At 48.3% G+C, this 13,568-nt stretch overlaps 1 protein-coding gene across 1 annotated transcript; it reads right to left on the bottom strand.

The window, feature by feature from the left end:
- Positions 1–5,029: 5,029 nt before the first annotated feature.
- Positions 5,030–10,059, bottom strand: LOC137083228 (uncharacterized). The gene is made up of 2 exons (XM_067449027.1): positions 8,568–10,059; positions 5,030–5,248 (listed from the first exon to the last, which is right to left on the bottom strand). The coding sequence occupies exons 1-2, from the start codon at positions 9,687–9,689 to the stop codon at positions 5,246–5,248; spliced, it is 1,125 nt and encodes a 374-aa protein (XP_067305128.1). The 5' UTR covers positions 9,690–10,059; the 3' UTR covers positions 5,030–5,245.
- Positions 10,060–13,568: the final 3,509 nt, after the last annotated feature.

The raw sequence follows: 13,568 nt of genomic DNA, 5'->3' as shown, positions 1-13,568 counted from the left end.
ATGGGCCGAGCAAACTAACAACTTTGAATTAAATTGTTGCGGTATTCAGTTATAGATGTACATCAACCATGCCTGTTGATAGTTTGGTTCTATGGAAATGGTATAAAAAGTCCTCACATCCCCTGCACAGCCTGGAACATTTCATTTTTTTCATTAATTTGCATTTTTGCTTTCCTCACTTGACACTTGTTTCCTGCAGAACTCCTGACGATTCGGCTGTGTTCCACCTGGCCTAGAACATGGGCTGGCATATGCAAATGTTAGGGGTGTACATTAATGATCCTGACTGTTGCTTCACAATCCATGTTATGTTGAGATTTCCTATTTTTCGTGGTGTGTTTCATACACGAGATTTATGAAGGAGGAAGCAATGGTGTTTGAGACTCACGGTATGTGATTTCCATGTACTGAACTCTTGTCATTACATCTTGTAATAAACTTTGCAAAGGCATTTAATCCATTATACTTCCTAAAGGTGCTGTCAGGCAGCGGCGGCGCCAGGGGTCTAAAAACGATCACAGCACTTCGCACTGACGAACCGACACAGCGTGCAGTGTGAAAAATGGGCAACGGAAAAAAACACGCACCGCAAGCGCAAACAGACTACGCTGTGTGTGAAACGGGCATCAGCAGGTTTCGCTTCAGATATCCATGCTCGATCATTTGCTCGATAGCCTCTTTCATATGGCTTTCTCATGCTGCCACAGTAACATTACCTACAACTAAAAACCTTTCTTTTTAAACAAGCATTTTTTACTTTTTGCTAATAATTATTATTATTTTTTTAATTTTTTTTCGGTTTTTAATTTTGTTTTATTTGTTTTATGTGTAGCACTTTGGGATTGTTTTTAACTATGAAAAGGGCTTTACAAATAAAATATTTTATTATTTTTATTATTATTACATACAGTTACAATTTTGTCCAGGGTTCTAAATTAACTTTTTTGATTATCAACTAATGTGGCTGCTAGCTTTCTAAAGTTACCAGCCAATCAGAATTTCCACTAGCCAATTTTTTTTCTTCGTAAAAATAAGATAAATTATTAAATTATTATTAAAATAGTGCCACTAAATGCATTTGATCATTTTATTATCATTGTTGGAATGAAAGACACATACAAAGTACACAGTGGTAAATTAGAGTACTCAAGTAAATCACAGGGCTCGACATTAAGCTTTTTCACGTTTCTCCGTCGAACTCATAAATCTGTTACTTTTACCTTTTATAAAGGGCATTTTTTTCCATAATCTTATTAAATATAGACTATGGTTTAGCTTTCATTTTATTTATTTCTTCATTTAATCTAGAAATTAAATTAGAATAAGACACTATAGGGCTGTTACTAATCAAATTAAATAATTTACACACAAAAAATTACAACTGCATTTAAATAGGCTAATGTTATTATACTGTTCTAAATATGTTTAATATACAAGTAAGAAATGTTGGAAAGATAAAACTAAACCAACAGTAGGTGGTAGCAGTAACCGTCTTAATGAGTGAGTCACTAAGTCATTTAAATGATTCATTCAAACAGATGATTCATTCAAGAATGAGGCAGTAGTTTACCAAGGGGGTAATCTAGCACTCGGAAAGCGTACCACCCATAGGGGTGGCCATTGCTAACCAAGCCATCACCTGCTGTTAGCATCCCATTGACTCACATTCATTTTCGTGTCACTTTAACAGTGAATAACTTTACATCTGAGGCATTTAAAGACTCCATTTGTCCATTGTTTATTTATAAAGAAACACGACAATGTATAAAAGACTCCATTACCTTGTATCTTACACTATAGCCCCGTAGAAGCTGTTTTTGTAAAAATAAAACGATTGCGTCATAACTAACGCAACTCTGTCGCACAGTAGAGAAATATAGACACAGTATAGACAAGGAGGTGACGCTCGTAGGCAAGCTTTTACTGTCTATGAGAAAGTCGGGTGGCTGTGGAGACAAAGTCTGATTTGTCTCAAGGGAGAAGAATGGGGAGAAGCCCATAGCAAAAGCAACGGGACAAAACATTTTAAAACGTGATTCAGTAGAATACTTACAACTGTCAGAGAGGTTGCTCACGTCACATCTACGTCATTAAGCTCAGTCTGAGGCTGTGCAGTACGCTCAGCCATCAGGAAGTGAGTGCTTCTAATTGACATCACTTTTCGCCGTTGAAATATGTGGGCTCGCTGTGTCCATTTCTTTTACTGTCTATGTAGTTTACAAATAGGTAACTGAATCAGTTTTGGAAAGAGCAGTTTCCAATTCAACCGATTCATTCAAACGCTGAATTGTTCAGTGACACACTGTTGCTGTGAGATGCGTTATGGTTCTGCAGTGATCTTTGTTTGGAACTATTTTTGCAGCTGAAATCTAACAAAAACAGTCAGCATCTAAAATATAAGTGACTTAATGTTGATACATTTTTTATGAAACATTTCATTGAATCAACAGTGATAAAGATCGTAGCCTATTATCTTTCCCAGTTAACGTCAGTTTTACAACTACTTCAAGGTTTTGAAACTCAACATTTAAAATCATGTATGTGTGATATGTCTAAATGACATGATATGCTTGAATTCAGTTCCCTTTCAGTTGGTCACTACGACGTACCTTGTACCGACAATTTGGGATCACTTCTGGGGCCCCTATCAGCTTCAAGATATAGAAAACGGGCAAATGAACATTGGCGTGCATGCTTTGCATATTGCACCCCGCCCCGCTGCGCGGGTATAAAGCGGAAGCGATCGCCACGCACAATTGTCTTCGGAACTTCGGAGCCGAACGGCATTGATGAAGCATCTGACTGCCTTCTATCTGCGGGAGAGAGAGAGAGAGAGAGAGAGAGAGAGAGAAAGCGTGTGCCTGTACTATTGGCCAGGCGATGTCCACCTTGGTGGTCTAGGAGCGGCATCTCTGGCTTAACCTGCTCGATATGAGGGAGACCGATAAGACCCGTTTCCTGGACTCCCCTATTTCGTCGTCTGGGTTGTTCGGCGACGCGGTTGAGAGCTTTGCCAAGCAGTTCTCGGCTGCCCAGAAGCAGACGGAGGCCATCTGGCACATCCTGCCCCGGCGGTCCACTTCTGCCTCCACCCCGCCGGCGGCGGCAGCACCTCCGCCTGCTCATCGCCAAAAGCATCCCCGCTCCCGCTGCAGCCCAGCAGCAGCCTCCACCCGGGCGTAGGTGTGGAGCCAGCCGCGGGAAGGACGCCCAGCCCGCTCAGGCCGCTGCCAAGGCAGGTGGCAAGTGTCTTTGTAAGAGACCCTGAGATGGGCCACCCAGAGATGGAGGATCCTCCCCCCAGAGGCGGGCCGGGAGGCGCCTTTGTGACAATTACATCTGTCACGCCACTGGCCACGGCCAGTGGTACCCAAACATTCACAAAAAGAGCAGTTTCCAAAATCTCTGGGTGCCTATAGAGTGCTCTTGGCGGTGTTCAACGCTCCCATGCCTCGTCACCCTCGGGCACCTCTCCATTCACCAGCAGGGGGCGCGATTGGCCTAATTCACCTCAGCGAAAGCTGGTAGGTGTTGCCACGTGCACGCAGACCCCACCACGGGCCGCCTCCGCTTATTTGCTCCAGTCGAGTTCCCAAGTATGGCGAATCCTGTCGAGTCCTCCGCAACCCACGGCAGTCAGACAGGGCGGAGCGCCTGACGCCAGGTCTATCACTTGTATGCGTTGTGGAACTTGTGTTAGGCTGGGTTCCATATGTAGTGACCCCCACGGTGGTCCCATATGTGTATTCTCCACGGTACGGCTCCCTACGGTGAGCCCGTGTCTTTCCCTCTGCACTCTGCACTCGGATGTTGTACTGCCCACGGCCAGTCCATACGTGTAATTCCAAATGGTATCCCCTTTGGGGGAGTGTGGCTTCCGCAGTGGCCTCCAGGGGCACGCTTTCCCAGCGTTATCCAATAGTCCACTGATTGGGTCTTGTAGGATGGCAGTGTGACTGTCCCTGCAGGAAATTCACCGCCCGCTGAGGTGGGGTCTGAGGGACTCCCACAGGGCGCTAGAAGTGGTAGTAACTGTGGCGTCGGTACGACGTACGTCGTAGTGACCAACTGAAAGGGAACATCCCGGTTACGTATGTAACCCTCGTTCCCTGAAGGAGGGAACGGAGACGTAAGACCCGTCGCCACAGTTACTGTACCATCACTGCAGTTCGAGCCATGGGTTCGGCTCCTCAGTGAAAAACAACAGTGCGTGGCGATTGCTTCCACTTTATAGGGTGGGGTGCGATATACAAAGCACGCACGCCAATGTTCATTGGCCCATTTTCTGTATCTCGAAGCTGATAGGGGCTCCCAGAAGTGATCCCAATTCGTCGGTACGATGTACGTGTCCGTTACCTCCTTCAGGGAAAGTGTAGCCAGGTTTAATAATGAGAAACACTATTAATCGGTCCAACCCAGTCACGAAAGGGTTAACTTTAATTCTGTATCTTTGATGAACTTGAAAGTGAGCCAATGGGTGAACCCTATGAGGTACTGAGCTGACCAATTAGCTCCCAGCTAGGCTCCGTTACAGGTACACCTCTAACTTTGCGTCACTGCACGTTCTTTTAGCGCTTGCACTTGAGCATAGGAGGCTGCGTTATCTGCTTGAGTGTAAACGAAAGCTGTGCCTGAATCCACTGTTGTCACGGAGCTAAAGGCAAATGGTCAGGTTTTGGTAAAGAGTTGGAAACATAGTGCAGAAATCCTTTCCACGGAGTGATACAGATCCACGCGTTCCAGACGTTCTCCCAGAGATTCATAGATTCCCAGTTCGGGTGGCTGGGTGGCGAGCCAACTGTTTTGGTGACTCTGACTTTTGACGGATTGCCCGGATCATCCTCTTCATCTTCGTTGTGGTAGCACAAACACTAACTCACACCGAAAAAAAGGGCCCCAACGGTGAAACTGAACTTTTGTCAACCAAGGCAAGTTGAAACGAGGACGAACTGAGCTCAAAGACAACTGCAAAATGAGGGTGTAGCAAAGTTCGATATAAGGAGGAAGGAAGAGGACAAGGGGTCGGCTGGACGGTTGATGCTTGCTCTTTATTTTCTCAATAAACTTGTCAGCACACACACATTCAAGTGTGGAATCTCATAACACGATCTCTCGATCACTTCCGGGTCGGCACTTCCGGGTTCCGGTACTCAGTCTCTGTACATGGGGGTTCGCATCAACCGTCCGGGTTCTCTCTCTCCTCGATCTCCGGTTCCACTGCTGTTTTATCCCCTCTCCGCGCTCATTACTAGAACAAGAGACAGGTGTTATTAATCTGCTTCCAACCCACTCACGTACCGCTTGTCCCGCGGCTCTCTCTCCCGCTGCAGACCTCGCTGAACCACGCCCCCCTTGCCACATACCCCCACCGCCCGACTCAGGCCGGGGAGCCGTCCGGCCTGCAGCCCCCCCCCCCCCCCCCCCCATTTCTGGAGAGGAAGTCGGCCACAGCCATCTGAGCACCCGGCCTGTGGACCACCTGGAACTTAAAAGGCAGAAGAGCTAGATACCAACGGGTGATCCGCGCGTTGGTATCCTTCATGCGGTGGAGCCACTGGAGAGGAGCGTGGTCCAAACAGAGGGTGAACTCCCGCCCCAGAAGGTAGTAGCGGAGGGTGAGAACGGCCCACCTGATGGCAAGGCACTCTTTTTCGATGGTGCTGTACTTAGCCTCTCTCTTCGAGAGCTTACGGCTAATGTACAGCACCGGCCGCTCTCCCCCCTCCACCTCCTGGGCCAGGACTGCGCCCAGCCCCCTGTCCGACGCGTCAGTCTGCAACAGAAAAGGGAGAGAAAAGTCAGGGGAGTGTAAAAGCGGCCCGCCACATAGAGCAGCCTTAACTCGGGTGAAGGCCTGCTGGCACGGCTCCGTCCATTGGACCGTATCTGGTAGCCCCTTTTTAGTAAGGTCAGTCAGGGGGCTGGTGAGGTCCGAATAATTTGGTATAAACCGTCTATAATATCCCGCCAGCCCCAAGAACTGCCTTACCTCCTTTTTGGTCTTGGGCCTCGGGCAGGTCGCAATTGCGGCGGTCTTATCAATTTGGGGACGCACCTGTCCATGACCCAAGTGGAAGCCCAGATACCTTACCTCCACCCGCCCAATTGCACACTTCTTCGGGTTGGCCGTGAGCCCCGCTCCCCTCAACGACCTCAAGACCGCCCGGACATGCTGCATATGCCGCTGCCAATCGTGACTGTAAATCACGATGTCGTCCAGGTAGGCAGCAGCATATGCGGCATGGGGACGCAAAATCCTGTCCATGAGGCGCTGAAAGGTAGCGGGTGCCCCGAACAAACCGAAGGGAAGCGTGACGAATTGGTGCAATCCGAACGGCGTGGTGAAGGCTGTTTTTTCTTTGGACAATGGAGACAAGGGGATCTGCCAATAGCCCTTCGTTAAGTCCAATGTCGAATAAAATCGAGCCGTGCCCAGCCGATCAAGCAACTCGTCAACCCGCGGCATTGGATACGCGTCGAATTTCGACACTGCGTTCACCTTGCGGTAGTCCACACAGAACCTGACCGAGCCGTCGGTTTTAGGGACCAAAACGATCGGGCTCGCCCAGTCACTGTTGGACTCCTCTATTACTCCCATATCGAGCATTGCCCCTAATTCTTCCTGAACTACTTTTTTTTTTGTGTTCAGGTAAACGATACGGCCGGCTGCGAACTACCACGCCCGGCTCGGTCTCGATATGGTGCTGAATTAAGTCGGTACGGCCCGGTAGGGGCGAGAACACGTCGGCGAATTCCGCCTGTAGTTTTGAGAGATCAGTGAGTTGGGACGGTGAGAGGTGATCTCCCCCAGGGGCCAGTGCGACCGATTGTGCTTTGATGCTCGCCTCTGGCCCGAGATCATCCTCTCCCCCGATCACCGTCGCCAACAACACTGATTCGACCTCATTCCATTTCTTCAGGAGATTGAGGTGATATATTTGCCGTGCTCCGTTCCTATCGGACCGTATCACTTCATAATCGAGGTCTCCAACCTGTCGAGCGACCTCAAACGGCCCCTGCCATTTCGACATTAATTTAGAGCTCGATGTCGGGAGTAATACAAGCACTTTCTCTCCCGGTGTGAATTTGCGTAGTCTCGTACCCCTGTTATACGACCGGCTTTGGCGGTCCTGGGCTTGCAACAAATTCTCCCTAGATAGCCGCCCCAAGGTGTGGAGTTTTGTTCGCAAGTCCAGCACATATTGAATTTCGTTTTTGGCCAAAGAAGGCCCCTCCTCCCAAGTTTCTCGTAGGACGTCCAGCACCCCACGGGGCTGTCGTCCGTAGAGAAGCTCGAAGGGGGAAAACCCCGTGGAGGCTTGCGGGACCTCTCGCACAGCGAATAAGAGGGGTTCTAACCACCGATCCCAATTTTTGGCGTCTTCCTGTACGAATTTACGGATCATGGATTTAAGAGTGCGATTAAATCGTTCGACCAAGCCGTCTGTTTGTGGGTGATAGACGCTTGTCCGAATCGATTTGATGCCCAATAACCCGTATAATTCGCTTAACGTGCGTGACATAAACGCCGTGCCTTGATCAGTGAGGATTTCCTTCGGAATCCCCACTCGGGAGATTAAACGAAACAGTGCGTCCGCAACACTCTTCGCCGAGATGTTGCGGAGAGCCACTGCTTCCGGATATCGTGTTGCGTAGTCCACGATAACTAGCGCAAAACGATGTCCGCGTGCGGATCGCTCTAATGGCCCGATGAGGTCCATCGCAATTCTCTCGAAGGGGACCTGCATTAATGGAAGGGGGCGCAATGGCGCTTTTGGGGAGGCCAGGGGATTCACCAACTGACATTCAGGACAAGACGCGCACCACCTGCGCACATTGTCATGAATGCCTGGCCAAAAAAATCGGGTCATTAAACGATTCAGCGTGGCCGCCTGTCCCAGGTGGCCCGCCATTGGGTTAGAGTGAGCCGCCTGGAAAAGCATTTCCCGGCGGCTCTTTGGTACTAACAACTGGGTTGTATCCACTTTTGTCTGAGCGTCTTGGGTCACTCGATACAACCTATCCTTAATTATGGCAAAATAAGGATACGTGACGGGCAAGGCGGGTTGAAGGGACTGACCATCGATCGTGCGGACCTGGTGGAAAGCATGTTTGAGGGTATCGTCTTGAGACTGCTCCAGAGGGAAGTCATCGCGGTCCGAGAGAATCAGTCTCTCGACCCCGCTCGGTTCCTCTGAAGCAGTTCCCGAGGGTCCCGTATCAGTCTCACCAACCTGCACTCGCACCGCCCCGTTCCTAGCCTTGTTCCCCCAAGCGGCATCCGCGCATATCGACCCCAATAACGCCGGAAAGGCGGGCCAATTTGTCCCCAGAATTAGCGGATGCCGGAGGTGGGGACTAACCGCCACCTCAACACTATGATTTTCTCCCCTAAACTGTATCGTGACTGGGACAACCGGATATTCCACCACATCCCCGTGCACACACCGCACCCTAACCATGCGGCTTGTATCCAATGCCCCAGGCTGCATCAGGCTTTGATGGATCGAGGTTTGGTTACAGCCTGAATCCACCAAGGCCTGATATGTACCCCCCTTGATACTCACAGGAACTTGGTACTCTCCTGCTTGATCAGGGGTGGCCCGCTGAACGTCCGGGACCCGGATCATTGTCCCGATGTCCATCATTGGACATCGGTCCACAAAATGGTCCGGGTCGCCGCACCGCCAGCAGGCCAGCCCAGGCCTGCCCGCCGCCCCTGCGGCGGGGAGTGGGTTGGAATATGAGCGCGGAGGGGGGGTGGAACCGGAACCGTTATCTCCGCCCGACCCCAGCAGCCCCGCCCCCCTGGGCGGGGCCCTCGAACTCCCGTACTGCCCTGGGCCCATTCCACCCCGACCTCTGGGGGGAATGCGAGGGGGCCCTGGAGGGCGGGACCTAGGGAGAGGGACAGGGTGAGAAGGAGAGACAGAGGGGGGAGAGAGAGAGGGAGAGGTTAGTCGGGGTTCGCCGACCCCTGGGCACGCCACCAGATGGTCCTCCGCCAGGTTGATGGCCGTCGTCAGCGACGTGGGCCGGTGGCACTGGACCCACTCGGCGGTCTTCTTGGGTAGCCGAGCGATGAACTGCTCCAGTACCACCAGATCGACGATGTGGTCCACGTCGCTTCCACCGGCCAATAGCCATTTGCGGCAGGCGTCCCGGAGCTGGTGGGCCATCGCGAAGGGCCGGCCGGTCTCCCCCCACTCCAGCGAGCGGAAACGCTGACGGTGCTGTTCGGGGGTCCGACCGACCCGCTGGATGATGGCCCTCTTCAGATCTTCGTAATCCAGGAGGTTCGCCACCGGCAGTTGTTGGGCGGCCGCCTGGGCTTCTCCGGTGAGCAGTGGAATAAGGCGCACCGGCCACTGTGCCCGGGGCCACCCGCAGGCCTCCGCCGCTTTTTGAAACAGGTCAATGAAGGCCTCGGGATCGTCCTGTGGCCCCATCTTGTGTAGGGGCACGTGGACCGGTGCGCTGGCGAGCCCGGCGGCTTCGGTGCGAACCTCCCGGTCTATCCAGCTCCGGAACCTCTCGCGGTCCTCTTGCTGGCCGCGGACGATGGCCTCGAATCGGCGCTCCTGGTCCGCCCGCAGCTCCAGCATGGACTGATGTTGTTCCTGGTGGAGGGCCGCGAGAGAGGTGATAATGTCCGCAAACGGCGTGGCGGAGGGCGTTGGAGTAGTCATGGCGGCGGCGCGGTCCTACTTCCTTCCCGGGTTTTCGGCACCACTGTAGCAAAGTTCGATATAAGGAGGAAGGAAGAGGACAAGGGGTCGGCTGGACGGTTGATGCTTGCTCTTTATTTTCTCAATAAACTTGTCAGCACACACACATTCAAGTGTGGAATCTCATAACACGATCTCTCGATCACTTCCGGGTCGGCACTTCCGGGTTCCGGTACTCAGTCTCTGTACATGGGGGTTCGCATCAACCGTCCGGGTTCTCTCTCTCCTCGATCTCCGGTTCCACTGCTGTTTTATCCCCTCTCCGCGCTCATTACTAGAACAAGAGACAGGTGTTATTAATCTGCTTCCAACCCACTCACGTACCGCTTGTCCCGCGGCTCTCTCTCCCACTCCAGACCTCGCTGAACCACGCCCCCCTTGCCACAGAGGGTTTGTTTTGTTTACGTGCACACTTTATTATTTTTGTTTGTTATTTTTCATAAATGTGTTTTTTTCTTCTTCTTGTATGTATGTCCCACCCTGTGAATCTAATACAGGTTGTCTAAACTGTCATTCTGGTGTGGTATTTCTTTTTTTATTGATATTCAATTCTCAGGCTCTTAACAATTTAGCATCTTCTGATTCTGGTCCAAATAGTATTCTACGACTACTTTAGACTATTAAACCATGTACATTATTACTACCTCGTAACAAGGGTTACAGAGGGTTACATACGTAACCGAGACGTTTTTTTTTTTTTAAACCAAGCGGAATCATTTTGATCTGTCCCATTAATTTGCCATAACGAATGTGCTTAAGTGTATTATTTGGAATAAAAGGCTCCTACGGTGGCTGATTTAGTCCAAGTAACATGGCAGTCCCCCTCCTCACATTCGACATGGTGCCATCGAGTCTTAAAACGCAAAAGGCGAAGTTTGAATTTACGGGTATGTCCCTCTTTGGCTAATGTACTTTCAAGATGGAGGGGCAACATGGCGACCAGCAATCGAACCCCTCACCCGTATGTATTTTCGATGGCATATTATAAACTTACGATAATACTTTATTACATGAAAGAAGTAAATTATACATTAATGAGCACATATATTTTTGAAAGAACTAAGTGTTTTTAGCTAAGAATAAGTAAAAAAAAGTTACACAGTGTAGCTTTAAAAGACATGGCATTTGCATGTATTCAAAATAAAGATATAGGTTGTTCTGAATGTCAGCTTGCTTATTTTGCTCAAGATAAGGATTTATTGAGTCCGCACTCATGCAAACAAGAAACTCTGCTTCTAACCACAGGTCGAGAGCTGTCGTTGCAACCACACAACTGTGCGACGCTGTTTGCGAATGTTCATTGGAACTATGGTTTCGGGAAACACTGACTCGCTGAACTGTTGATAACGACGGAACTTGCGACCATAGTTGGCTAACGATGCTTTTGGGAAATGCACCCCTGTATAGCTGTGTTTAGCTTTATTTAGCTGTATTTTTACTAATTAATAAATGGCATTATTTTAAAATGTTAATATTTGTATTTTATTGACAAAATATGTTAGTTTGTCTTGGATAAACCCCAAGTGGATGTACACAACTCGTTAGGTTGGTCCCTGCTCTCCCCTACATCTCCATTTCAATGGTGCCTTGACACATATGTAAGTCACCCATGGCGTTTGCACTGATGCACCCCTATAACATGACCGGTGTTTGCTTTTGTACCGGTCGCTGATGAAAGTCTGGAGGGTCACTTTCATCTTTAGGACTGAGAACTTGATTCTGTTTTTCCCCAAAACAAGCTTAACACGGATTCATCTGACCACAGCATACATTTCCACTGTCTTTTAGAGCATCTGAGATGAGTTTGGGCTCAGAGAATTCAGTGGCATCTCTGCATAGAATTGATATAGCTTTCTCCTTATATAATAGATATTTAAGTTGCGTTTCTTGATGCAGCAGTAGGCTGTGTCAGGTGACAAGGGATTGCCAAAGTGCTCCTGGGCCCATGTGGCTATATTTAACACTGTAGCATGACCGTTTCTCAGGCAGTGCAATCTGAGGGCTCAAAGGTCATGCACATTCAGTTCTCCTGCCATGGACTGAGATTTCTCTGAATTCCCTGAATCTTTTCACAGTATGATGTGTGGAGCATAGTTGGTGAAAGACCTAAATTATTTGCAATCTTGCATTGAGAAAAGGTATTTTTTAATTGTTTGACAATTCTCTTATTAAATTTGACACAAAGTAGAGAGCATTTTGGTGGAACCGCCTTTTATATCCAATCACAATACTCTTAGCTATTACCAATTCACCTGCTTATTGTGGACCTTTTCAAAACAGCTTGGATATTCTTTAACCTTTTCAGTTTTACTTTGCCCAACTTTTTGGAGTGTGTTGCAGCCATCAAAATTAAAATTTGTTTATATTTACAAAATATAATAAATTTGGCCAGTGAAAACATTAGATTTTCTTTTGTAATAAATCTGCAACAATATCAACAATTTCTGTGAATATGGGGTGCTGTGTGTACATTAATGAGAAAAAAGAACTTAAATGATTTAGCAAATGGCTGTAATATAACAGAGTGAAAAAATTAAGGTGGTCTAAATAATTTCCGTACCCACTTAACATGACCATGATCTAGATTATTTATATTGTGATGTTGCACAAATTCTCCATATGGTTTATTAAAACCCCAATTCCAGAAAGGTTGGGACTTTATTTGGAAAATTTAATAAAATCAAGAATCTGTGATTTGTTAATTCTCTTTAACCTTTATTTAACTGACAAAAGTACAAAGAAAAAAAAAACTGAAATATCACATTGTCCTAAGTATTCAGACTATTTGCTCAAATATATTTCCATATATTTAATTCAGGTGCTGTCCATTTCTTCTGATCATCCTTGAGATGGTTTTACACCTTTGAGTCCAGCTGTGTTTGATTATACTGATTGGACTTGATTAGGAAAGCCACACACCTGTCTATATAAGACCTTACAGCTTACAGTGCATGTCAGAGCAAATGAGAATCACAAGGTCAAAGGAACTGCCTGAAGAGCTCAGAGACAGAATTGTGGCAAGGCACAGCTCTGGCCAAGGTTATACAAAAAACTTCTGCCGCACTTAAGGTTCCTAAAAGCACAGTGACCTCCATAATCCTTAAATGAAGACGTTTGGGATGACTATAACCCTTCCTAGAATGGGCCGTCTGGGCAAACTGAGCTATCGGGGGACAAGAGCCTTGGTGAGAGAGGTAAAGAAGAACCCAAAGATCACTGTGGCTCCAGAGATGCAGTCGGGAGATGGGAGTAAGTTGTTTAAAGTCAACCATAAATCCAGTCCTCCACCAGGCGGGGCTTTATGGCATGGTGGTCCGACGGAAGCCTCTCCTCAGTGCAAGACACATGAAAGCCTATATGGAGTTTTGCTAAAAAACATCTGAAGGACTCCAAGATGGTGAGAAATAAGATTCTCTGGTCTGATGAATCCAACATTGAAATTGTTGGCCTAAATTCTAAGCGGTATGTGTAGAGAGAACCAGGCACTGCTCATCACCTGTCCAAAACAGTCCCAACAGTGAAGACTGGTAGTGGCAGCATCATGCTGTGGGGGTGTTTTGCAGCTGCATAGACAGGACGACTGGTTGGAATGGAAGGAAAGATGAATGCGGTCACACACAGTACAGCGATATCCTGGACCAAAACCTTCTCCAGAGTGCTCAAGACCTCAGACTCGGCCAAAAGGTTCACCTTCCAACAAGACAATGACCCTAAGCACACAGCTAAAATAACAAAGGATTGGCTTCACAACAACTCCGGGACTGTTCTTGAATGGCTCAGCCAGAGCCCTGACTTAAACCCAATTGAACATCTCTGGAGAGACCTGAAACGTTTACCATC

This window comes from Pseudorasbora parva, chromosome 1 (assembly GCF_024679245.1).
Source record: "Pseudorasbora parva isolate DD20220531a chromosome 1, ASM2467924v1, whole genome shotgun sequence".
NCBI lineage: Eukaryota > Metazoa > Chordata > Actinopteri > Cypriniformes > Gobionidae > Pseudorasbora > Pseudorasbora parva.
This window is presented reverse-complemented; position numbering and strand designations above follow the sequence as displayed.

Coding starts and splice junctions, on each gene's coding strand:
- LOC137083228 (XM_067449027.1), bottom strand. CDS start 9,689: ATGACTACTCCAACGCCCTCCGCCACGCCGTTTGCGGACATTATCACC.